This window comes from Xiphophorus couchianus, chromosome 2 (assembly GCF_001444195.1).
Source record: "Xiphophorus couchianus chromosome 2, X_couchianus-1.0, whole genome shotgun sequence".
Taxonomy (NCBI): Eukaryota; Metazoa; Chordata; class Actinopteri; order Cyprinodontiformes; family Poeciliidae; genus Xiphophorus; species Xiphophorus couchianus.
In genome coordinates this window covers 4,299,231-4,321,907 of record NC_040229.1, presented here as the reverse complement: position 1 = coordinate 4,321,907, position 22,677 = coordinate 4,299,231, and the positions used below count along the sequence as shown (strand labels likewise).

Below are 22,677 nucleotides of genomic sequence, written 5' to 3'. Positions count from 1 at the left end.
CAGCAACCCAACATCTACAGCAACCCAACATCTACAGCAACCCAACATCTACAGCAACCCAACATCTACAGCAGTGGTTCCCAAAGATTTTCTGGCCCCCCTGTGGAATACAGTAGAAAAAAAGAAAAGAAAATCAACTGGACACACATCTTTAAACCAGACATAAATCTTTACACATATTTTGTTTTCAAACTCCACTGAAGTTTATTTCACTCTACAATTTGCAACAAAACAAATTAGAAACCATTTTTACAGTCAAACACTTTTGTGTAACTGTTTGTTTTTTCATTCATCCATACCGCTTCCAGCGCCCCACTGCAATGGCACTGCGCCCCCTTTAGGAACACTTTGGGAACCACAGATTTACACCAACCCAACATCCAAACGTCTCATCAAGACGTCAGAGGTCATGTGGGTTTCCCCAAGGCTGCACAATGTATAATTTTCTCGTCCTGTTGTTACGTTTGTAGCTACGTTTTACTCTGAATTAAATTATTTTTTAGTTTATTTTAGTTTTATGTTTTGATGCTCTGCGGGCTGTAGTACACATCATAGACTGAAGGGGGCCAAAGATGGACGCTGCCTATATCACCATGGCAACAGACTTTGTGAACATAAAGAAAACAAAAGAAAAAAACACAAATTTTCTTAGGACCTTATTTTGAAAGCCCTTAACGGAAGTTAACAGTAGAGATAAGCTGACATGAAAACTAGCAGCGGGTTTCCTGCTTGGCTCAAAAAGAAAATGTCCCCCTTCCCGGTGTGTCCCCGCCGCAGGTAAGGACTCTGTCTCCTCCTTGTTCGCTGTCTTTGTCTCTCAGTGTCTCTGTCTTTGTCTCCCAGGTGATTGTCATGGACGGACCGGACCATCCGGGTCGGTTCTGCCGGGTCAGCGAACCATCGCAGGTGAGAGCAGCCCAGCTGCAGCAGATACTGGGGCGTTTCATGGTTTGGACTGTTGCATTCTGGGTAATGTAGTTCTCCGGTCCCCTCTGGTGTTTTCATCGTAACTCCATCCTCTCCACCACCGAGTGCAGCTGATTGATGTTGGTTGCCATGCCAACGGCCGTTACCTGACCATACCCCGTCTGGCCCGGTTCTGACTGACCCAGTTCTGTCTGAGCCGGTTCCACCAGAACCAGTGCAGCATCTCCGGGTTCTAACGGGCCTCTGCCTCCCTGCAGACGTTCCGCTTCCTGGACCAGGCGCTGGAGGTTCTGCGGGGCTTCAGCGATCAGCGCCAGCAGACCCGGTTCTGTGACGTGGTTCTGGTGGCGGCGGGCCGGCGGTTCTGGGCCCATCGGGCCCTGCTGGTCGTCTGCAGCCCCTACTTCCGGGCCATGTTCACCCTGGGCATGAGGGAGGAGCTCCAGCCAGAGGTAGGACAAAACTATTCACACTGTGGAAACACTCAGATTCTGATGGGACCGGATGGTTCTGATCCGACCTCTGCCCTCTGTGACTTCAGAGACAAAAATCATTTATTTCCAGCAGAGCCAAACAGATGTGTCCTAGTCAAAGCTTCATTAATCAGTTCTTGACGTGTCCCAGGTCCAGCTGGTGGGCGTGTCCTCTGTGGGCCTGGAGGCGGTTCTGGACTTCCTGTACAGCGGACAGCTGCAGCTGGATGGACGAAACGTCCATGACGTGCTGGAGGCCGCGCACCTTCTGCAGGTGAGACGCTGCCACGGTACCGGGACCAGAACCGGGACCGGGACCAGACCTGGTACCAGAGTCAGTGGGCGTGGCCTATTCAACGCTCAGACTTCCTTAAGTGAAATCTCCTCGTTTGATCCAGTGGCTGTTTCTCACCACCAGAATGTTCTGGTTCTGGTTCTGCAGCTGTGGCGTGCCGTGGATTTCTGCTGCCAGTACCTGGAGCAGCAGGTGAGCGAGGAGAACTACCTGGACCTGCAGCAGCTGGCCCGGTTCTACAGCCTGGAGCGGCTGGACAGCTTCATCGACCGCTGGGTTCTGGCCCGGTTCTCCAGGCTCCGCCTCACTCCTGACTTCCTCCAGAACCTTCCGCTGCACAAGCTGACCTATTATCTGTCCAGCAGCCAGGTAAGACTCCTGAGCCTCAGGTCCAAACGTTTGGCACCAGTTCTGGAGCTTCTGGTTCTGCCTCAGATCCAGTACGACAGCGAGCAGAACCTCTTGCAGGCCGCTCTGCAGTGGCTGGGCCAGAACACGGACCGGACTCCCCAAGCCAAGCAGCTGCTGACCCACATCCGGTTCCCTCTTATGCCGGCCGGAGACCTGGTGGGCTGGGTTCTTCCAGCAATACGGGCCCAGCTGCCCAACGGAACCGGCTGCCAGCAGCTGGTGGAGGAGGCTCTGAGGTACCAGGCCCGGCCCAGCGCCCAGCCGCTGCTGCAGATGGACCGAACCGCGCTGCGGGGCGGGGTGGAGCGGCTGCTGCTTATTGGTGGAGAGGTACTGCCGCTTTCCTCCAGACCAACCTGAAACATGAGGTCAAAGGTTAACACCGGTCTGCGTCTCTCTGAGGTGGGCGAGCCGGGCCAGGACCTGAGCGGCAGCATGTGGCGGCTGGACGGCGAGTCGGGCCGCTGGGAGCTGCAGGCGCAGCTGCCTGCGCCGCGCAGCCACCACTGCCTGGCGGTTCTCGGGGGCTTCATCTACGCCGCGGGCGGCAGCGCCTCCAGGGACAACGACGAAGACGCCGCCTGCGACCGGCTGCACCGCTACGACCCGCGCCTTGAACAGTGGACCGAGGTCAGAGGAAGTCCCGCCTCTTCCCCGCTCAGAGCTTCCTGTGCTGACCCGCCTGTCTCCTAGTTTGCGCCGATGAACCAGCGACGGGTCGACTTCTACCTGGCAGCCGTTGACGAGTCGCTGGTCGCCGTGGGGGGCAGGAACGCCGGCGGGGCGCTGGCGTCCGTCGAGTTCTACCGCCCTGCCGAGGACCGCTGGGCCTATGGGCCGCCGCTGCCCAGGTAGGGACCCCAGTTTAGGCGCTTTTCCACTAGCCCGCCTCTAACCGGTCCAATACCGGTTCTGCTCGGCTGTTTACAGATTTTCATACTTACATCAGGGATAGAACCAGCAGCGCCCAGGGCGCCGAAAGGATTTGATTGGCTGCTGGCCGCATTCACTGATTGGCTCGTGATTTACGTTTCCATGCCGACTGCTACCAGAGCTGCTCAGTCGGAGGAGCAATCAGAGTTTAACCAGCAGCAGCGCAGTAGCACATGCGCTAAGTTTAGCAGCAGAATGAATTAGCAGCGCTGCTAGCAGTTAGCAGTTAGCCGCTCTGAAGAACAGACAGCAGTAAAAACGAGAGAAACGGTGAAGCTGCTCAGCCATCTGACCTGCAGTTTAGCACAGACGGTGTGAAACTACATAATGTAAACTTGTGATGCGAGTTTGATGTATTTATTTTTTATTCAAATATAATAAAGCTTTCAGATTTTGCATCAAATAGGATTGATAACAGATTCAAGTTATGGATTTCAAAAGGATTAACTACCTATTATTCATTTGTCCACAAAGAGTTTCAGTTTTGAATCCTTACAAAGGATCATGGACTGGAAAAAGATTATTTTTTTAGGTACCTGCAGGTGAGACATTATTTTCATAGACATTTTAAAATGATTCAAGTTTCATGGAGGTGTTTCTATCACTAATTAAATCCAGATCAGACAGCAGAATTATCTCTAAATTATATAATGCCATACAGCTATCTAAACATGGGAATACAGAATACATAAAGAGGAAAAGGAAATGAAGGTAATAATCTCACAAGAAGGCTGGGAGGAAATCTGTCAGCTGCAGTGGGTCTCCACCGGATCAAACACATGGCTCGAGTTTTGCTGGAAAAACGAGTTTTTTGTTCCACCCATTCAGAGACGATGTCAAAGCAACTTGGTGGGTCTAACGGAGCCAAACCACTTCCATGTTTTTTGGACTGCCAGGTAATACAACCATATTGGGAAGAGTTCCACAAGCACATTGAAAATATATTCAATGTAAAAATTGAATATATTATGTGCTCTGCCTGTTATAACGCTGTTATACGTCTGGGGTTCGGAATGAAAATTGTGATCGCAGAATGTGCACCGATTAGATGCCCAGATGACCCCGAGCCAATAATGAAGCCAGGTGATGGTTTGACTCTTTAATCAGCCGGTGACAACTGGTTTACAGGCAGGATGTGCGTGGATTGAAGTTTGTAGACATTTGTGTGTGGTTCTACAAAGAAATTAATAAATACAAATTACAATCCACTATGAATGCAGATACTCATTAACAAACATATTTTAATCATATTATTTGTCTGTTTCATTAATATTAAAGCAAAAGAAAGCAACTAAACATAATATAGCTTACCATTTTAGCACAGAAATTAGCTTAGCCTAGCCTTCGCTTATTCTAAAAGAAAATCTAACAACAGGAAATGTTCTAAGTACTAAAATGCACATATAATGCCGCTTAAACATAAATACACTGCAACCTACCATTCATATGGACGCACACTCGAACAAAATAACAAAACCACCTTCAAACACCACATCCGCTGACCTGCACGGCTTCTCAAACAATGTTTTGGTATGAAAAAAGAACTGCTACTCACAAACGGCCGCGCCACCTGGTGACGAAGCTAGGAACTACAACCTGGCCTTCAGAACAGCCGCCCCCAAACTTGCTACCACAAGTTTGCAGTTTAAAGCTCACTGTCCATCTGATTCTGGTACTGCAGGTAGCCGGATAAGGCGGCTCACTGGTCGTGTGTACATGTGGTCTTTCACCTTGACCTCTGCGGACCGAATCAAGCCATCAGCTCCCGGGAATACTCTGCTGATCTCTCCAATTGGCCATGAGGCTCTTGGGAGTTGGGGATCCACTATCATCACCACAGTACCCAACTGGATAGGAGAAGTGTCCCTTTGCCACTTCGACCGAGTCTGTAGTGTGGGCAGGTAGTGGCGTATGAACTGTGTCCAGAAGCGATCGGATAGCACTTGACAGGTCCTCCAATGTCGCTGTCCAATGAGCTCTGAATCGTGGTATAACACTTGGGGTAGGGAAGGGTCTAGCCGCCCCATCAGCAACAAATTTGGGGTAATAGGGTCTGGGTCAGCTAGATCTGAAGATACGTACCCCAAAGGTTTCGAGTTGAGCATTCCCTCAATCTCAATCAGCACTGTTTGCAGGATTTCCTCTTGTACAACCTGCGAGCCTATTGTGGATTTCAGGGCTGCTTTTATGGATCTGATTTCCCGCTCCCAGGATCCTCCAAAGTGAGGAGCACTGGGAGGATTAAATCGAAATGTGATTTGATGTGCTGCTAATTGGGATTGTAAGGAGGGGTGTAGAGCATTAAAGGATTCCTGCAGCTCTTTCTCTCCCCCTCGAAAATTAGTTCCTTGGTCGCAGAGTATCTCAGTTGGTTTACCACGACGAGAAACAAATCTTCTTAATGCCATGAGAAATGAGTCAGAAGTGAGGCTAGACAGCACCTCAATATGAATGGCACGAGTTGTCAAGCATTTGAAGAGCAGGCCCCAGCGTTTTTCAATTCGCCGACCAACCTTCACTTGCATTGGACCGAAACAGTCGATTCCTGTTGAAAAGAAGGCTGGCTGATTCAATCGAAGGCGTGCAATGGGAAGGTCTGCCATCTTTGGATTGACAGGTTGAGCTCTCCATTTCTGGCACTCGGGGCAACAGCGCTGTTCACTTCTTATGGCTTCACGACCCCTAAGAATCCAGTATTTCCTTCTCAACTCTGCAAACAATCTCTCTGCTCCTGGGTGCTTTAAATCTCTGTCAGCCTGTCGAATGAGTAGTTTAGTGACAGGATGTTTTGGGTCCAAGACTACCGGATGAGTCATAGCAGGTTCCAAATCATTACAACGTCTAAGTCTGCCACCTACTCTGAGGAGTTGGAGTGATTTGTCATATTCCGGTGCCAGGGTGACTAAACGACTGGACGAATGAACTGGTTTCCCGGTGGTCAACCACTGGATCTCATCTGGGAAACTGTCTCTTTGAGCAGATTGCAGGAGAGTAAGCTCAGCCTCTTTGTAGTTCTCTGCTGTGAGATTGTCACCAGTTGACCCCTGAAGACATTTGGCAGTTTCCTTTAAGAGGTCATTAAAACTGGTAAATTTCTGAGCATCTGGGAGCAGACAGGGTTCAGAGGTTACAACCAAGCAAGTTGCTGATCTACGCTGCTCCTCAGCGAAGTTATTGCATGGTGTAATTGGATGCTCTGGCCACTGGCCCTGCGGCAGCTGCAGAAATGATGGTCCACATGCCCACCGGGACGGACATGTGAGGTCTCGTAGTCTTTTGCCCCTAGTTAGATCATCTGCGGGGTTGTCAGATGTTGTCACATACTGCCAAGCACAGCTATCTGTCAGTTCTTGGATTTCAGCTATTCGAGTTCCTACGAATACCTTGTAGTGGCAGGAATCTGACTGAATCCATGTTAGGACGGTGGTGGAATCTGTCCACAACACCACTTTGGATAACGGTAGGGTGAGCTCTTTGGTCAACAGGCTGGCGAGTTGAGCTCCTGTCAAGGCTGCACATAGTTCCAGACGTGGGATGGACAACTGGCGTTTAGGAGCCACTCTGGAACGTGCAGTAAGGAAGGCAACTTCTACCTTTCCAGCACCATCTTCCGTCCGTAGATATGCAACACTTCCGTAGGCTTGTTGCGATCCATCACAAAAGATGTGAACCTCATGCTGACTGTCAGGTTTGTCCAGCTCAGGGCTTACATAACAACGTTGCAAACTGATATTGTCCAGATGTTGCAGTTCCTCTTCCCATTCTCTCCATGCAGAAAGCAAATCACTCGGTAACAGCGGATCATCCCACTCACGCTTTCTGTCCCATAACCGCTGGACTAGTACTTTAGCCCTTGTCGTGAAGGGGACCAAGAAGCCTAGTGGGTCGTACTGACTTGCCAGAACCCGATAGATGTTCCTCATTGTAGGAGGATTACTGTTTAAGGGCCTACACTTATACTGCAGAGTGTCAGAGTAACACATCCACCGCAAGCCTAAGGCTGGTTCTTGAGGGTCCACATCAGTTTGATTCAGCCACTGTTCACTGTTCTCTGACCTTAACTCCTTTGGTAGATGGGCAATGAGGTCTGGGGTGTTGCTGGCCCATTGCCTGAGCTCAAATCCTGCTTCTGATAATACTGACCGTAATTTCTCCACCACCTCTTTAGCCACATCTGGAGAAGAAAAGCTTTGTAACCAATTATCTACGTAGAAGTTCTTCTCAATGGCGTCACAAACATCCTCTCCCTGGTGGCTGTGATCATGGATATGTCTCTGGAGTGCACAGATGGCACAGCAAGGGGAGCATGTTGTTCCGAACGGGAGCACTTGCCATTCATACACCTTGGGAGGGGTGTCTCTTTGCAGGTCACGCCAGATAAAACGCAGCAGTGGTTGATCTTCTGGCAGTAGTCTCACCTGGTGGAACATTCCCTTGATGTCGCTGCTAACTGCAATGGTGTGTTCTCTGAAGCGTAATAGCACACCAAGGAGAGAGGCCCCCAGGTTTGGGCCTGGCAACAGCAGCTCGTTGAGGTTCTGTTCTCTGTAAGTGAATGAGCAATTAAACACCACACGGTTCTTACCGTTATGTGTCACCATGTGGTGGGGGATGAACCACGATTCTCTTGAGGCCCTCATCTTCTCTTCACTCACTTCTCTCACATAGCCAGCCGCTATTAACTTGGTGATCTCTGCTTGATAAGCTTTAGCCTTCACTGGATCTCGATTGAGGCGCTTCTCTGTGCCACGTAGACTGGGGAGTACTGCCACAGGTGGTACTTGGAGCGTAGGCATATCACTGACACGCAGAAGGGGAGTTGCGTATCGGTGTACACCTTCAATATCCAGTCTGGTCGTTTTTGCCTCCAGCAGCTTCATAGCTTGCTCTTCCCTCCGAGACCGCGTCACTAGCTTCTCACTTCTGTACGGCATAATGTCAAGTTGCCAGAGTCTCTCTACTTGACTTGACAGGTCTGATTGAGGTGAGGCAGCTGAAAGGAAGAGGCATTGTTGTGGTTGTGCAGAGTGTCGAGGGGAGGGGACTGGTCCTTGTAATACCCAACCAAGCCTAGTTTTGACTGCAGCTGGACCACCAGGAGGGCCCAGCCGCACAGGTTGGATGGGGGTCACTAGGTGGGGATAGTCTGATCCAATCAGAATGAGCGGTTGGGCATTGGTAAATGACTGCAAAGGAAGCTTTCTCAAATGTCTATATTTCTGCTGCAGTGCTTTTACTGGATATGAATGTGGAGCCAAACCTAGATCATCTGCTGTGAAGGCTCTCTCGATGGTAAATGTCTTGGATGGTTGAGTGGCAGAGGAGACTTTGACCGTCACTGATTCACCATGCAGTGTTCTCAGTCCTTGCCTTACTGTACGTAAAGTAAGACTCTCTGCAGTGCCCTGTAGCTGGAGCTTCTGCATGGCCTCTGGGAGAACAATTGTCCTCTCCGAACCATCATCTAGTATGGCAAACGTCTCCAGGGTGTGTTTCCCATTTCGCAGCAGAACTTTGCTTATCTTCAGAAGCACTTGGTTGCGCCCTGAACGACGGTCCAGATAGAGCACATCAGTAGATGGTTTACTGCCCAGTTCACTGACATGTTCCAATGGTGGTGTAGGTACAGCTGCGCTGATATTCACTTCATGCAGGGCTTCTAGATGTTTTCCCTTGCATGTGTTACACTGTACTTTAAGTCGACACTGAGCTGCCTGGTGGTGTCGTCCACAACGCCAGCAGCGACTGTTGGATTTAATCCAGGTGGACTTCTGCTCCTTTGTCAGCAGCTTGAAATTCGAACATTGATCTAGAAAGTGGAGAGTATTATTACAATAAGGGCAAAAGGCTGTGGGCTTGCCTTGGGCCTCAGAAGTGGAGGGGGTTGTGGCTGAGGACCTCTGAGAGGTAGCATCGTGTGTTGAGCCATGTAGCACAGTAGTAGTCCCTTTAGTGGCTCTCTTATCTCTTTTGATGCCATTTCTGTCTCTCGGCCTTTCTTCCACCTTGACAGAGCGATCTCCACCCTCTTGAATAATCAACTCATACTCCAGCCACTCTGCAAAGTCTCTCAATGATGGTATTCCACTTTTCTGTGGGTAGAGGTAGCGGCGGAAAGCAGCACGCAAGTCTTGGGGTAGCTTCCGTGTGAGTCTTGCTACATGAGATCCGCATTGTAGCTCTATGTGTCCATCTTCCCCAAGTTGCTCTAACATGCCAACCAAAGCACGCAATCGTAGAGCAAATCTCCTGAAACCGGTTGTGTCACTTGTACGAATATTGGGCTCATCCATAAGCTCTGCTATTCTCTGAAGTGACAGTTGGTGAGGCTGGCCGTAATGTTTAGTGAGTGAAGCCATCATATCAGAGTAGGGGCGGAGTGAATTACTGTACGAGTCAGCAATTAAAAGAGCTTCTTCAAATTTAAGGTGGTCACATAGTACCTGATATTTGAACCTCTCTGTCGCGTCGGCTGGGAGAATATTATCAAGGGCGAGTCTTAATCTGGCAAATTGCCTGGGATCATCCTTTGTGAACTCTGGTATTGATGGCAATGGTCCTCTGTAGAGCTTCTCCCTTGTAGCTATGGCCATTGTGGGATCCAATGTTTGGGCAGGAGAGGGCATGTTGTTATCCAAGCTAAGTCCAGCTCGTGGTTGAGATAAGGGCGTGGACTGTGGCACTCGGGATTGAAAGTCAGGAGCTCTGCTGACTGCAGCTGCGGTTTGTTGTCGTACATGTAGCTCTTGTAAACGTTGGCTAAGCTCTTGTACAATGGCTGGTGGAGGTGGAGGGGGTGGAGCCAACTGTACTTCCTGATTATCTGGATAGTCACCCAGAAAGGGGATTGGAGGGGGTGGTATTGGCCACTCCTCAGCTACATTCTGTGTAGAGGATACATTGAGCTGCTCCTGCTGCAGGGAAGAGGGTTGCGTAGTTTGACGTGTGGAGATCCAAGTGCCATCAGCTGAAATGTAACTATCTGGCTGCTGTGCGAATTGTAGGCTAGTTGATCTCACCGTGGCAACATTTCGATCCATCTGCCTCCTCATGTCTTTAACCATCAGCTGAAGTTGATTATTATCCTCTTGCAGTTGCTGCACAATGGTCATGACCTCGTGTGAGATGCTGGGTAACACTGGCGTCTGTCCGACAGCTCCAGCAAAACCAGAAGTCTGGGTGAAGGGCGTCGTCTCGGCGTATCCCTCTGTAGTCTGGTGGTGTTCCACAGTGGTGTTTGATGGCAGTGTATATCCATCATAATCAGCCATCCATCCTGGCGGTCGCACAGCCCTCCGTGGACGTGCACCTGCTCGCTCGGGGTCATAATCCATATTCACTCTGTAATCACCACTCCGGCTCGAAGGACCACTATGTTATAACGCTGTTATACGTCTGGGGTTCGGAATGAAAATTGTGATCGCAGAATGTGCACCGATTAGATGCCCAGATGACCCCGAGCCAATAATGAAGCCAGGTGATGGTTTGACTCTTTAATCAGCCGGTGACAACTGGTTTACAGGCAGGATGTGCGTGGATTGAAGTTTGTAGACATTTGTGTGTGGTTCTACAAAGAAATTAATAAATACAAATTACAATCCACTATGAATGCAGATACTCATTAACAAACATATTTTAATCATATTATTTGTCTGTTTCATTAATATTAAAGCAAAAGAAAGCAACTAAACATAATATAGCTTACCATTTTAGCACAGAAATTAGCTTAGCCTAGCCTTCGCTTATTCTAAAAGAAAATCTAACAACAGGAAATGTTCTAAGTACTAAAATGCACATATAATGCCGCTTAAACATAAATACACTGCAACCTACCATTCATATGGACGCACACTCGAACAAAATAACAAAACCACCTTCAAACACCACATCCGCTGACCTGCACGGCTTCTCAAACAATGTTTTGGTATGAAAAAAGAACTGCTACTCACAAACGGCCGCGCCACCTGGTGACGAAGCTAGGAACTACAACCTGGCCTTCAGAACACTGCCCTTGTATGCTCTTGTGGTTTTTATTGATCGAGATGGTGCAATCCCCATTATTGTTCAATTCTGTTCATTTTTGTTATTGTTTACAACAGAAATTAGTAAAAGTTTATAAAAGAAAATACCAGAAAGGTAGTATGGACAAAATCACTTGGACTCTCTGGTTGTATACTCATGTACAATCTTAAATGGGTAAAGCTGTAATTAACGAATGTGATGGAAATCTGGCTTTCTAAATAAAAAAATAATTACAAAAAAATATATATATAATAAAGCTTAGGCGTGGCTACTAGTTTTTATCTTCTGACCGCATTATCTAAATCCAAAAGGTTGCACATTTTAAAAAATAAAGTTCTAGACTGTAATTATAGTGAAATATTCAGCCAATCTGAGTCTTTATCATTATGTTCGGGTGAGCAATGAATTTCTTCAAGACAAAATGAACTAGAAAATGTGGATTTTCTGCAAAAAATACAGTGTGAATGCTGTTTTTTAAAAAACAGTATTACTAATACAAACAGTATTACCAATATGGAGGACCTAAATAAAAGCATAAATATTTATGCTTTTATTTTGTATTGTCAGTTTTGGTCCTCCATATACCAATTGGTGCAGAACAGTTTTTTAAACCTATTCACTTTTCCCCAGGTGTTAAAAAGCTGTTTACTGCCCAACCTCAAAATGGCTGCTGCCTTGTTTCCTCCCTGACAGCTCTGAACCTGCCTGGTTCATTGTAGTAGACAGGAAATGACCTATGACATTTTATATTGTCATTCTCAATCCTGCCACAGGAGGGAGCTGTTGCTGTTAGTCCATTCATTTCAATGGGGCTGAAAAAATTCCTAAAAAGCTGAATATTCTAAAAAGTATAAAGTTTATGAATACCAAAAAATATAGCCAACATTAGCAGAACAAGCTGAATGGTATAAAAGTTGAATAGTAAAAATGGCACACAGGATGCAGAAGGAGCCGCCCCAAAAAATATCTGGTCTGTTCTGCTCACTGATGGACTCTGAGGTTCTGCTTGTCTTCCAGGCCCACCTATGGCCACGCCGGCGCCGTCCACCAGGGGGCGATCTACATCTCTGGGGGTCACGACTTCCAGATCGGGCCGTACCGGCGGGACTTGCTGAGCCTAGACCTGGCCCGGCCTGGCGAGGCGTGGCGGAACCGCCCGCCCATGTCCGTGGCCCGCGGCTGGCACCGCATGGCATCACTGCGCCACCTCGTCTACGCCATCGGGGGCAGTGACGACCACGCCGACACCGCCGAGCGCTTCGACATCCTGGAGGCCGAGTTCTTCGACCCGCGGTCGGATCAGTGGACCCGAGCGGCGCCGCTACTGCGGCCCGGCAGCGAGGCAGGCCTGGCGGTCTGGGCCGGCAGGATCTACGTGCTGGGCGGCTACAGCTGGGAGAGCGCCGCCTTCTCCCGGGTCACGCAGGTGTTCGACCCGGATGCCGGATTCTGGTCCCGAGGGCCCGACCTGCCCATGCACACCGCCGGCACCGCCGCCTGCGTGTGCATTGTCAGGGCGGAACCGCCGCGTCCGGAACAAGAGAAGAAGGAGCCGGGCTGAGGAGGTGGGAGAGCATCGCCGCCTTAGTTGCGCTGATTCTGCTGCTGCTGGGTCAGAACCACTGGAACCACGAGTTCTGCTCTATAACTTATGCACATTTTATTCTCTATTAGAACCAGGCCCAGTTCATCTGCTGCACGTCTACCGGGTCGGGTCAGTCCACCCAGCTGCCGCTTAACCTTCATTGATCATTGCAGAAATGCCTTCAAGACTTTTATTGTGAAAGAGCAGAAACAGGAAACCAGCTTCTTCAGATTTATTTAAGATCAAAGGAAGAAACAATCTGATCAGATGTTTGCTTTTTAAAATGTTTCCAGGAGAACTAAAGCGCTGCAGACGGTTCTGTTCCGGAGCGGTCCAGAACCACGGGAAGGAAGCAGGTCTGCAGGTCCAGACAGAACCAAGTAGCTTTTGATACCTTGTGGTTCTGTCTGGACCTGCTGCCAGGCATGGTAGTGGCAGCATCATGCTGTTTGAGCTGAATTGAGAATATGGTTGTTGGACCCAGAAGAACCCCGGAACCAGGCGGGTTCTAGACTGGAAGAATTTAGATTTAGTGGGAGGGTATGTAAACATTTGAGCTTGTGTGTATCTGAGAAAATCAACAGCAAATTCAAAGATGGCCGACGGATTGAAACCGAAAGCCGACATGACGGCATGCCGGGTCGACGGTTCTGGTTCCAGGTCTGTGGTTCCGGGTCAGAGGTCAGAACAGACTTTGTTTTTTAGCTCTAAGCAGAAACTCTGGAAGAATCAAAGTATAAAAAATGAATCGAATCTGGCGGTTCATCAGAACCAGCCAGACTGGACCTTTACACTCCAGAGGGGTTTATGTGCTCAGTACTGTAATAAAAGCATCAGAACCACCAGAACCAAGTTTTTGTTTCAGATTGGGTCATGTGGTTCTTCATCTCCATCATGCGGTCCGGCTGGCTCCGCCCCCTCCGTCACTCGAACGGGTAGTAGGGGTGGGACTTGATTCTGAGGAACACAACCACAGTCAGCATGTGGACCCGAGCAGCCGGGTCCGATTCTGGTTCTTACTCACTCGTCCAGAGAGCAGGCCTTCCAGCCGCGGTCCAGGCCTCTCAGGGCGTCCATGTCGTCTTCGCCGAGGTCGAAGTCGAAGACCTGCAAGGTTCAGGCTGGTTCAGAACCTCAAGGAGTTCTGGTAGAACCGGGTCCGTTTTCCCAGAGAGCCTCGCCCGGCGGCGCCGAGTCGGGGAAAATCTATGAAAGGTCGGCATGCCTGGCGACGGGGTCGGCATGCCCGGCGACGGGGTCGGCCTGCCCGGCGACGGGGTCGGCCTGCCCGGCGACGGGGTCGGCATGCCCGGCGACGGGGTCGGCATGCCTAGCAATGGGGTCGGGGTCGGCATGCCTGGCGACGGGGTCGGCATGCCTGGCGACGGGGTCGGCATGCCCGGCGACGGGGTCGGCATGCCCGGCGACGGGGTCGGCATGCCCGGTGACGGGGTCGGGGTCGGCATGTCTAGTGACGGCATGCCCGGCGACGGGGTCGGCAGGCGCGTCTCGCCGTTGGGTTTCCTCCCGGTCGTTCTCGGTAGCTGAATGAATCTCTGGCAGGAAGCTTTGGGCCGAGGCGGGGGCTCTCTGGGAGGATCTGAGGAAACGGTTCTGGACCGGTTCTGTTGGGCTTTACCTTAGTGTTCTCCAGGATGTGATGAGGTTTGTCACTTTTAGGAATGACTGGGATTCCCTGCTGCACATGAAACCTCAGCAGAACCTGCAAGGACACGATTCAGGTCAGCACACACACACACACACATCCTGCAGCACACACACCCTGCTGACCTGTGCCGGGCTGCGGCGGTGCTTCCCTGCGATGGCGGCGACCACCGGGTCCTGCAGCAGCTTGTGGGGGTCGGCCTCGCCTCTCTTCCTGCAGCAGAGCAGAGAAATAAAAGGTCAGCTGACCTTGGATTAAAACCCTCAGCACTCTAAACCTGAACCAACATTTTAACCGTTAAAAGCTCCAGAAAAACAGCAGCAGGGCCGACCCAGATTCACTCGGGGCCCGCCTCCTGTCCGGACTGCAGAGAATAATCTTATTATTTTCTGTAAAGTTTAAAGGAAATGTAAAGTTTTCTTTAAATATTAAATTCATTTACTTTATTGATGCTGAAAACATCAAATCAACCAACATTTTCTGCGGGGCCCCCTGGTGGCCAGGGCGCTTATATCTAGGGCCGGCTCTGTGAGGGCTTCAGTTATTGGCTGATCAGCTAGAGCGTTTTCTCCACCAGGACGACTGCTGGCCTCTGTGGCTTTCTCTCAAACCGCTGGTCGGCATGGAGACAGAGGTTAGAGGTTGCTATGGCGACCCCAGGATGAACTCGGTCTCCCCAGTTCCTAAAGAATGTTCTCTTGTTTTCCCGTTTTTGCACAGTGGCTAAGATAAATAACTGCTGTATTCCGGATGAACAGTTGGGGGCCCCATGCGTGGTTTAAAAAAAAAAGGAGCTTACTTCTGCCGAATAAATTAAAGATATTTAACGAAAATTAAAGGTTGAATTTGTTAATCTGTTCATTTAACAGTTCAGTTTAAAGGCTTCAGTCACTGCAGCTTAACAACAACAAGACTGTTTCAAGTTTAAATGATAAACAGACCGACTTCCGCTTCCGGTATGCCCGAACAGAGACGCTAAGAGCTTCATACCTTAAATTGCCGTAAATCCACCTCTATAGAAAACTATATCATAATGACATCCTCACAAGACGACCAGAGGAGAACAAAAAGAGAGGAAAGATGATTCAAAAGCAGCTAGCGCTAGGTGCTAACTTAGCTGAGAAATGCTAATGCTAACATCATGGATGGAGGAGTATTAAAAAAAAGAGGATCATTTAATGCTAGCTTTGGATAAAACGTTTTGGCTCTTTTCTCTCCCGAGTCCTTGGCTAGTGACGTTCCCCGTGGGCGACGTGCAGCGACGGCGTGCTGCTAAAACGAAACAACAACAAAGCGTGTTGACGTCACAGATCACAGAGTTTAATTTCATACAAAGCAATCGACAACAAAGCTGCAGAGGAACAGAGATATGCATTTTTCTCATAAAAATAAAGACAGACAAGGGGAAGACAAACGAACATAGAACAAAGACAAAAAAGGCAAAAAATAGCGGCCGCTCTCTCTCTCTCTCTGTGTGCTGACCTGGAATTTTAAACTAAATAGGTGTTCCCCTATTTAATATATGCAGTCAAGGCGTTCCGTTCTTTGACCAATTAGAAACTCCCTCAGGGACTCAGAAAAACTTGGAAACTCCCCTCATTTATGGCAAAGATGTCTGGTTTTTGTCTAAGTAAAAGGGCGGACTACTTCGTGGTCATCTCTTTCTGATACGGGCAGAGGCGCCAAAAAGTCTGTTCCCCCTATCGGAATGTAAATTTATTGCTCTGTCTTCAGCGGGGGAGGAAAAGGGCCCTGCTTTGTCTGCTTACCGCATCTCAGACGAGACCTGTTCCAAATAAGAGTATTGTATATAACTGTTACACATGTCGTAAGATTAACTGTATTAAGCACCAAAACATTTATCATTTTTCTTAACAGGAGCTTTAGCTTTAGCTAATCACCTGCATGTAGGCTATTCTGACAGCTATGGTAATCTGATGGAACACTGGCTTAACTGTTAACAAGACGAGCTATAGAACAGATACAAGGTTAAATGGGATCACAGCAGATTCAGAAGGAAAAGAGATGATCCTTTTGTTACAGATTTTTTAAAATTTGCGCTGAAGGCATTTGGTCACAGAGCAACAGCACTGAGATCCAGGGCAGGTGTTCTGTTTTTCTGTGCTACCCGTAAATCCGTCCTACCTTGTGGTAATGTGCACATCGACGCTACGCAGGGGCGCCAGGTAGGATGGAAAGTTAGGACAATTCCCGGGGCCCCTGAACAACATGGGGCCCTCCACTATTTATTTATTGTTCATAGAAATAAAAAAAAAATGGGGCCCTGTGAATTGCAAAATTTATCATATTGTATTTTCTCAGATTGTTTTTAGCAGTAAAAATTAAATGTTCCCCTTCCCAGACCAAAAAAACACACATTTGCCCTGAACCTCCTGGATCTGCAGGAAATGGTTCCTTCCTGCTTGACGGTGACGATGTTCAGCAGCAGACAGTAGAAAACAAGAACCACTGTGGCTGTTTCTATGCTGCTAAGAAAAATTATAAAGTCAGGTTTTCCAAAAATCGAGAGAGGGAGAAAAATGTAAAAGTGTAAATTTGTAACCCAGTTTTTCTCTGAGAGGTGGGTAGACTGTGAGATTATCAACCATTTAGCATAGTTAGCTTAGCTACAGACTGTTTGCCTCCATTTCACTAACATTTAATGAATTAAGGAAAAAGGTTACAAACATATTCATATATTTAACTTGAACCTTTTACCTCTTAACAACAGGTGAGTCAGTCAGCAGCAGCTCTGACCTCCTGACCCGTCCTCTCTCCTCTCCTGAGAGATAATCTGTGAAAAATCTATTTCCTCTGCTTTCTCCCAGTTCTCTCTAGAAACAACCAATCAGAGACAGGAGTGTTTTAGTGCTGTCAATCAATCTCGTGGTGCTGCTCATCCCTATGCTGTAGCTAGCGCAGCCTGTTGTGAATGCTTAGTCTAGTTAGCATAGCTACCAATGACAGCAGATAAACATTTTTCCTGTAATGGTAAGTTGTTTTTCCACCATTAGCACATTTAGCAGCGAGTGATTGAGGTTGATTGACAGCGCTAGGACCCTCCTCCTGGTTCTGATTGGTTGTTTTGGTCGGAACGTTGCATTACTTTAGCTAGCAATAGCAGCTCAGGGAGCAGGTGGAGGAGATTGATTGTTTTCACAGATTATCTGTCTCATAAACTGTCATGACATGGTGACAACTTTAACAAATATGGAGATGTTTCATTAAAGTTATAAACTACAGATTGAATAAAATGCAACTACTTAGCATTTATTGAGAAGTCTGGATGCTTCATGTATATTTTACATGTTGCCTCTGACTGTTGCTGGTGGGGAAACATTTCAGTATCTAAAACTAACAGACAAAATTTAAGCAACCTACTGCGAACTGTATGTGGACTGTTGGATGTAAAATTCATGAGCAGTAAATATTGTGTTAGTTATCAGTACTGGACCAAAGAAAACAAGGCAGTTGCAAGCCTTTAAAATTGTTACACATTTGATGGGTCAGATAGACTCAAGACATTGTAACAGCAGCTGCGTGGGGGGCCAATTTAATCTTTTGTCATGGGGCCCCAGATTCCTGGCAGCGCCCCTGATGGTACGTCACATACTTTGTCTCCAAAGTCATTACTGTAAACAAGTTATTATTTGGCGGTTAATCAGGACAAAAATATGTTGTTTTTTGGGCTATTTTGTCCCAATACTTTAAAATATTTAGTTTAATTACACTCTTTTTTATTACTAAACTTTGCTAAATAGAAGTTAGCGATACTATGTGGGATTGATTGTAATAGCCGTGTAATATTAATGTATATTAATCATATCCTATCATTTCAGTGACACATTGTGGGGTAATTTCATAAAGTCTGTCATACAGCAGATTAATGCACAAAAAAGAGTCACACTGATCTGTATTTGTCTTTAATTTAATTCCAATAAAACCTGTTTCCTCTGTCTGATGCTGTTTTATTCTTACAAACCTCTGTATCTAAAATATTTTAACAGGTAGGATATTCTAGTAAAGGATTAGTGCAAACATCTACAGCTTTTCATTTTAAACAGGTAGATGTTCAGATGAAGGAAGTGATCTTCTTGTGGTTTCGTCATGGATAGAAATTGTTCCGATGCTAAGCTAACCATAACTGCTAAGCTTCCACTTCAGTCACTCTAATATTGTTATCCAATATATTTAACATGAACAACCTGCTATAGTTTTCTGATTGTAAACATGACGGTAGCAGCTTTGGACGGGTAGCACCGACAGACAGACTTAGCCATCTGTCCGTGCTACTGTAAAATCTGACGAGGTAGCACTGACAGTCAGAACACCGGTTCTGTTTGGCCTTCAGCTGGTGCCGCAGCCGGCGAAGGAAACCAAATCAATACGTTAAGTTTTTTAAAAAACTGGAGGAGAGCATCATCACGGCGCAGTGTCCATCCCAGGAAAGATTTCTAAATGCTTCCAGGCTGAATTTTCTCATTTTCAGTGGAACCGTCTAGTCTTTGATTTCTTAAGCTAAGGAAAACGTTTCCTGTTTGATGTCCTTGTGTTGCTGTAACCATAGCAACAAAACAACGGCCAGCTAAACCAGTCCACTGACTGGCTTAAGAGAAGCTGGAACCACTGATATGTGTAACATATTTTTCTGTTAATATGTAGACAAAAGCAGCACAGCAATATTTTAATTGATATTTTTTTATCTCCTCTAAACTGTAGAGAAAATATTTCCTAGGATTTCAGCTTGTTGAGATGTTCGTATGTTTGGTTTTACTGGAAATGATGTTTGTGACGATGTGCTAAATATGGAGAATGGAACATTTTTTTTATAAATGATAAAATACAAGAAGTCAGAAAACTGAACAGATAAAGATGGCCGCCGCTCCCCAAGTTCAGATAAGAGGAGATCTAACAAACCGGCTCTTACAACTCTGAGGGTCTTCCAGGGGAGCCAAAGGGGCTGTAGGCCGTCAGCACGATTTTTTTGGACCTGCAGTACTCGACCAGATCCTTCTGGACCATGTAGGGATGGAGCTCCACCTGCCAGAGACACCGGATCAGAACCGGGTCCGAGGTGGACCGGTTAGTTTCAGATTACAGCCCTTATCCTGCCGGGAAAATACAGTGGAAGCAAAACATGAAATCTGGAGACATGGGCTGGTTCTGGCAGCACCTGGTTGACAGCAGGAGGAACCCTGCAGAGGGCCAGCAGGCGCTCCAGCTGCAGGACGCTGAAGTTGGACACGCCGATACTCCTCACCCTGCCGGCAGCCTGCAGCGCCTCCAGACCCTGGAGGGACGGGAGACAGACGGAAGGACCGGTCATTCATTAATACTTGATTTATTGATCTAGTTATGCAGATACGATGTTCAGTAAGAGTTGAATAAACATGGCCGCCAGGTCTCACCCGCCACACGTCCACGTAGTCCGTGTCCGACGTCACAATCTTCCCGTCCTTCCTTGGAAACAGATCGTCTCCCGATTTCTGCAAAACCAGGAAACATTTTCAACAAAGCAGCTGCTGGTCCTGAGCTGTGGAGCTCTGCAGCTCCTCCAGAGCTGCCGGGAAGCTAACATGCTAACGCTGATCTCAGGACCTCTGTGTTAGCTCTGGCAATTCAGTTACCATGGTAACGGACGATAACGCTGCTGCTGAAAGCGCTAACTTTCCGGACAGAACCTGAGCTTCCTGTAAGAGCCCTCTGAACTCTGACCTCTGACCTCTGATCTGACCTTGAAGCCGACGGGGAAGTGGATGAGGTACAGGTCCAGGTAATCCAGCTGCAGGTCCTGCAGGGAGCGGTTGAGGCAGACGGGGATGTCCTCAGGCTCAAAGTGCGTGCACCATAGCTGGAGGACAGAGCAGAGGAAGTTTAATGGTGGCGGCGGCAGCGGCGGCGGTGGCTCTCTCACCTTGGTGACGACGAACACATCCTCCCGCCGGATGATGCCCTGCTCCATCTTGGAGCGCAGCGCTTTGCCAACCTCCACCTCGTTCCCGTAGCTGAAGGCGGTGTCAATGTGGCGGTAACCGGCGGCGATGGCGGCCTCCACAGCGGGCTGGACGGGCGCCTGATGGAAGGCCTGAGGCGAGCGAACGCGTCAGTCCGACTCAGTGACATCATCGCTGCAGCTAGCGACTATCGCAGTGGAGATTAAACATGGCCGCTTTCTGCAGGTTTCAGACACCTGGACTGATGGGAAAGAAGCTGAGGGTGTTTGTGACGCTGCCACCACTTCCTACCGCATCGGCAGCTTCCTGCAGGAAGACACTTCATGTTTCCCTCATGACATCACAGAAACAGAAGCTGGAGCTGATAACCATCGTCACGTCCGATTATCGATCAAAGAGGGTAGCTGATTTCCGTTTCCTGGGGGTCCACATTGAACAGGGCCTCACATGGAACATGAACACCTTGGAGCTGATAAAAAAGGCCCAGCAAAGACTGAACCTCCTGAGGGTTCTCAGGAGGAACAGCATCAAGGAGAAGCTGCTGGTGTCCTTCTACAAGTGCTCCATAGAGAGCATACTGACCTACTGTATCTGCGTCTGGTATAACAGCAGCACTACGGCTCAAAGGAAAGCTCTCCAAAGGGTTGTGAATACAGCCCAAAAAATCATTGGCTGCCCTCTCCCCTCACTGGAGGACCTGCACAGCGACCGCTGTCTAAGAAAAGCACAACACATCACAAAGGACACTTCTCACCCCGGACCTTCTCTGTTCACACTGCTGCCTTCAGGCACAAGATACAGAGCAACCAGAACCAGAACCAACCGTCTCAGAGACAGTTTCTACCCGACAGCAATAACAAAACTAAATGCAATCAAAAACAACCATTAATCATCATGAATGATGTATGAGAGAATGTGGCTGTTCTTATTTATTAGTTCAGTTATTTGTTATTTATTTCTTACATTGTGTGTAAATTGTGAGACAGTTATTTTTTGTTTTTAAGCATATGCACTGACTGATGGCACCTTTTAAATTTCGTTGTTCTTGTGACAATGACAATAAAGATTTATCTTATCTTATCTTATCAAATTATCAATCAGCTCCAACCAGCTTCTGTCTGTGTTTACAGGATCTCAGGGTTTCTGCTGTTTTTCAGTTTTCTGGAAGTTTGTTCCAGATCTGTGGTGCATAGAAGCTGAATGCTGCTTCTCTGTGTTTGGTTCTGGTTCCGATACAGAGCAGAACCAGAACCAGAACCTGGAGACACAAGTGTGTGTATCAGTGTGTGTACCTTCCATGTCCCCAGGCCCAGCAGCGGCATGCGGTTGCCATCATTCAGCTGAACGTGTCTGTCCTGCTGCTGCTCCATGTTGCTGTTGCTGCTGTTGCTGCTGTTGCTTCAGTTGCTACGGCAGCGTTCCTCTTCTTCCTCTCTTCTTCTTTTCTGGCCTGATTTTGTTTGGTTCTGACCCCGTTTGTTCCTTCTCTCTGTGTCTCTTTCTGGTTTTATCAAACAGGAAGTTCATTATAGGGCAAAGGTCAAAGTTTTGCTCCTCCAGCAACTATTTATGAGTAAATACAGGAGTGTACCGACTGGGTTCAAAGGTCATTGGCTTTAAACTTGCAGCAGGACACACACACATGTTTGCGTGGCTATCTTTGTGGGGACTTTCCATTGACTTCCATTCATTTCTAGATATTACAAACATACACACACACACACATGCACACACATATGCGCATGCAGGGCAGTCAGATGACAGTGCATGTGTCTGCGCTGTAATGTCTTCAGTGGCCAGCAGAGGGAGTTAGAGGTTTTATTGTTCATGTTCACTAAAGTGGAAACAGCCTGCTATCTTTTCCATGACCTTTCACCCTGGTAACCATGGTAACAGACTTTGGCCTCAGCAGGTTTCTACCTGGTTATATAAAGATTCATAAATAAACAATTAAAAAAACATACACTCAGTTGCACATTGGAGTACGATATTTCTGTTTCTGCTAAATACACAATTACATAATAGTTATAATCCTGAACAATATATTATTATTTTATTGTTAGTCTTGCATTTTTAAATAAATGTTTAACTTTTGGAAGTGTTAACATCTCTCTGGGAAAATAAAGGTTGTTTCTATGATATTTTATGAATATTTTATAAGAAACAAATCGCAGTCAGTCTATCCACTGGTGTTTTTGAGCCACGCCCACTAAAGCAGGTATGACCTTATATGGACATCTGTCCCAGGAAATCTCCATTGTTGATTTTCCAGCTTTCCTAACTGGACACTGATTGGCTGCTGCAGCTTCTCATCACACAGGAAAAGACTGAGATTGTCTCAGAGAGGACATGTGAACTTTGACCCAAACTCAGCAGAACCTGAGTCACTCCACAGGATGCCGGTTTGTTAG

At 47.7% G+C, this 22,677-nt stretch overlaps 3 protein-coding genes and 1 long non-coding RNA gene across 10 annotated transcripts; 1 reads left to right on the top strand and 3 right to left on the bottom strand.

The window, feature by feature from the left end:
* Positions 1-318: 318 nt before the first annotated feature.
* On the top strand, positions 319-13,494 carry klhl36 (kelch-like family member 36). Of its 3 annotated transcripts, XM_028005834.1 has the most exons (9): positions 319-777; positions 844-906; positions 1,185-1,379; positions 1,552-1,674; positions 1,819-2,064; positions 2,131-2,436; positions 2,509-2,736; positions 2,800-2,957; positions 12,079-13,494. In XM_028005834.1, exons 2-9 carry the CDS (start codon positions 853-855, stop codon positions 12,620-12,622), a joined length of 1,854 nt encoding a protein of 617 aa, XP_027861635.1. In that variant the 5' UTR covers positions 319-777; positions 844-852; the 3' UTR covers positions 12,623-13,494. The 3 variants fall into 3 exon arrangements, with proteins under 3 accessions (XP_027861635.1, XP_027861644.1, XP_027861654.1); XM_028005843.1 differs by having other exon boundaries at positions 449-906; positions 1,843-2,064; XM_028005853.1 differs by lacking the exons at positions 319-777; positions 844-906 and having other exon boundaries at positions 1,255-1,458.
* LOC114137071 (uncharacterized) lies at positions 3,387-10,104 on the bottom strand. 2 transcript variants are annotated; one of them, XM_028005586.1, is made up of 2 exons: positions 4,479-10,104; positions 3,387-4,212 (listed from the first exon to the last, which is right to left on the bottom strand). In XM_028005586.1, the coding sequence occupies exon 1, from the start codon at positions 10,101-10,103 to the stop codon at positions 4,692-4,694; it is 5,412 nt and encodes a 1,803-aa protein (XP_027861387.1). In that variant the 5' UTR covers position 10,104; the 3' UTR covers positions 3,387-4,212; positions 4,479-4,691. The 2 variants fall into 2 exon arrangements, with proteins under 2 accessions (XP_027861387.1, XP_027861395.1); XM_028005594.1 differs by having other exon boundaries at positions 4,595-10,104.
* Positions 10,518-11,056, bottom strand: LOC114137582 (uncharacterized). Its single transcript, XR_003594026.1, has 2 exons — positions 10,873-11,056; positions 10,518-10,606 (listed from the first exon to the last, which is right to left on the bottom strand). It is a non-coding gene; the product is annotated as an uncharacterized LOC114137582 (long non-coding RNA).
* Positions 12,864-21,790, bottom strand: LOC114137417 (aldose reductase). Of its 4 annotated transcripts, none has more exons than XM_028005987.1 (10): positions 21,559-21,789; positions 20,227-20,397; positions 20,035-20,163; positions 19,721-19,798; positions 19,486-19,602; positions 19,240-19,352; positions 14,438-14,525; positions 14,286-14,369; positions 13,671-13,753; positions 12,864-13,603 (listed from the first exon to the last, which is right to left on the bottom strand). In XM_028005987.1, exons 1-10 carry the CDS (start codon positions 21,634-21,636, stop codon positions 13,570-13,572), a joined length of 975 nt encoding a protein of 324 aa, XP_027861788.1. In that variant the 5' UTR covers positions 21,637-21,789; the 3' UTR covers positions 12,864-13,569. The 4 variants fall into 4 exon arrangements, 2 of the variants coding, with proteins under 2 accessions (XP_027861788.1, XP_027861794.1); XM_028005993.1 differs by having other exon boundaries at positions 20,047-20,163; XR_003593984.1 differs by having other exon boundaries at positions 13,671-14,369; positions 21,559-21,790.
* Between the last annotated feature and the right edge of the window lie 887 nt (positions 21,791-22,677).

Bases quoted from the DNA above. Each gene is read 5' to 3' on its own strand.
- klhl36 (XM_028005834.1), top strand. From the start codon at position 853: ATGGACGGACCGGACCATCCGGGTCGGTTCTGCCGGGTCAGCGAACCA. The intron at 1,675-1,818 runs GTGAGACGCTGC...TCTCACCACCAG, and splicing joins AGGCCGCGCACCTTCTGCAG to AATGTTCTGGTTCTGGTTCT. The intron at 2,737-2,799 runs GTCAGAGGAAGT...CCTGTCTCCTAG, and splicing joins GCCTTGAACAGTGGACCGAG to TTTGCGCCGATGAACCAGCG.
- LOC114137417 (XM_028005987.1), bottom strand. From the start codon at position 21,636: ATGGAGCAGCAGCAGGACAGACACGTTCAGCTGAATGATGGCAACCGC. The intron at 14,526-19,239 runs GTAAGAGCCGGT...GCTCTGCTGCAG, and splicing joins CCTGGAAGACCCTCAGAGTT to GAAGAGAGGCGAGGCCGACC. The intron at 14,370-14,437 runs GTCAGCAGGGTG...GTGTCCTTGCAG, and splicing joins ACCGCCGCAGCCCGGCACAG to GTTCTGCTGAGGTTTCATGT.
- LOC114137071 (XM_028005586.1), bottom strand. From the start codon at position 10,103: ATGGTTAAAGACATGAGGAGGCAGATGGATCGAAATGTTGCCACGGTG.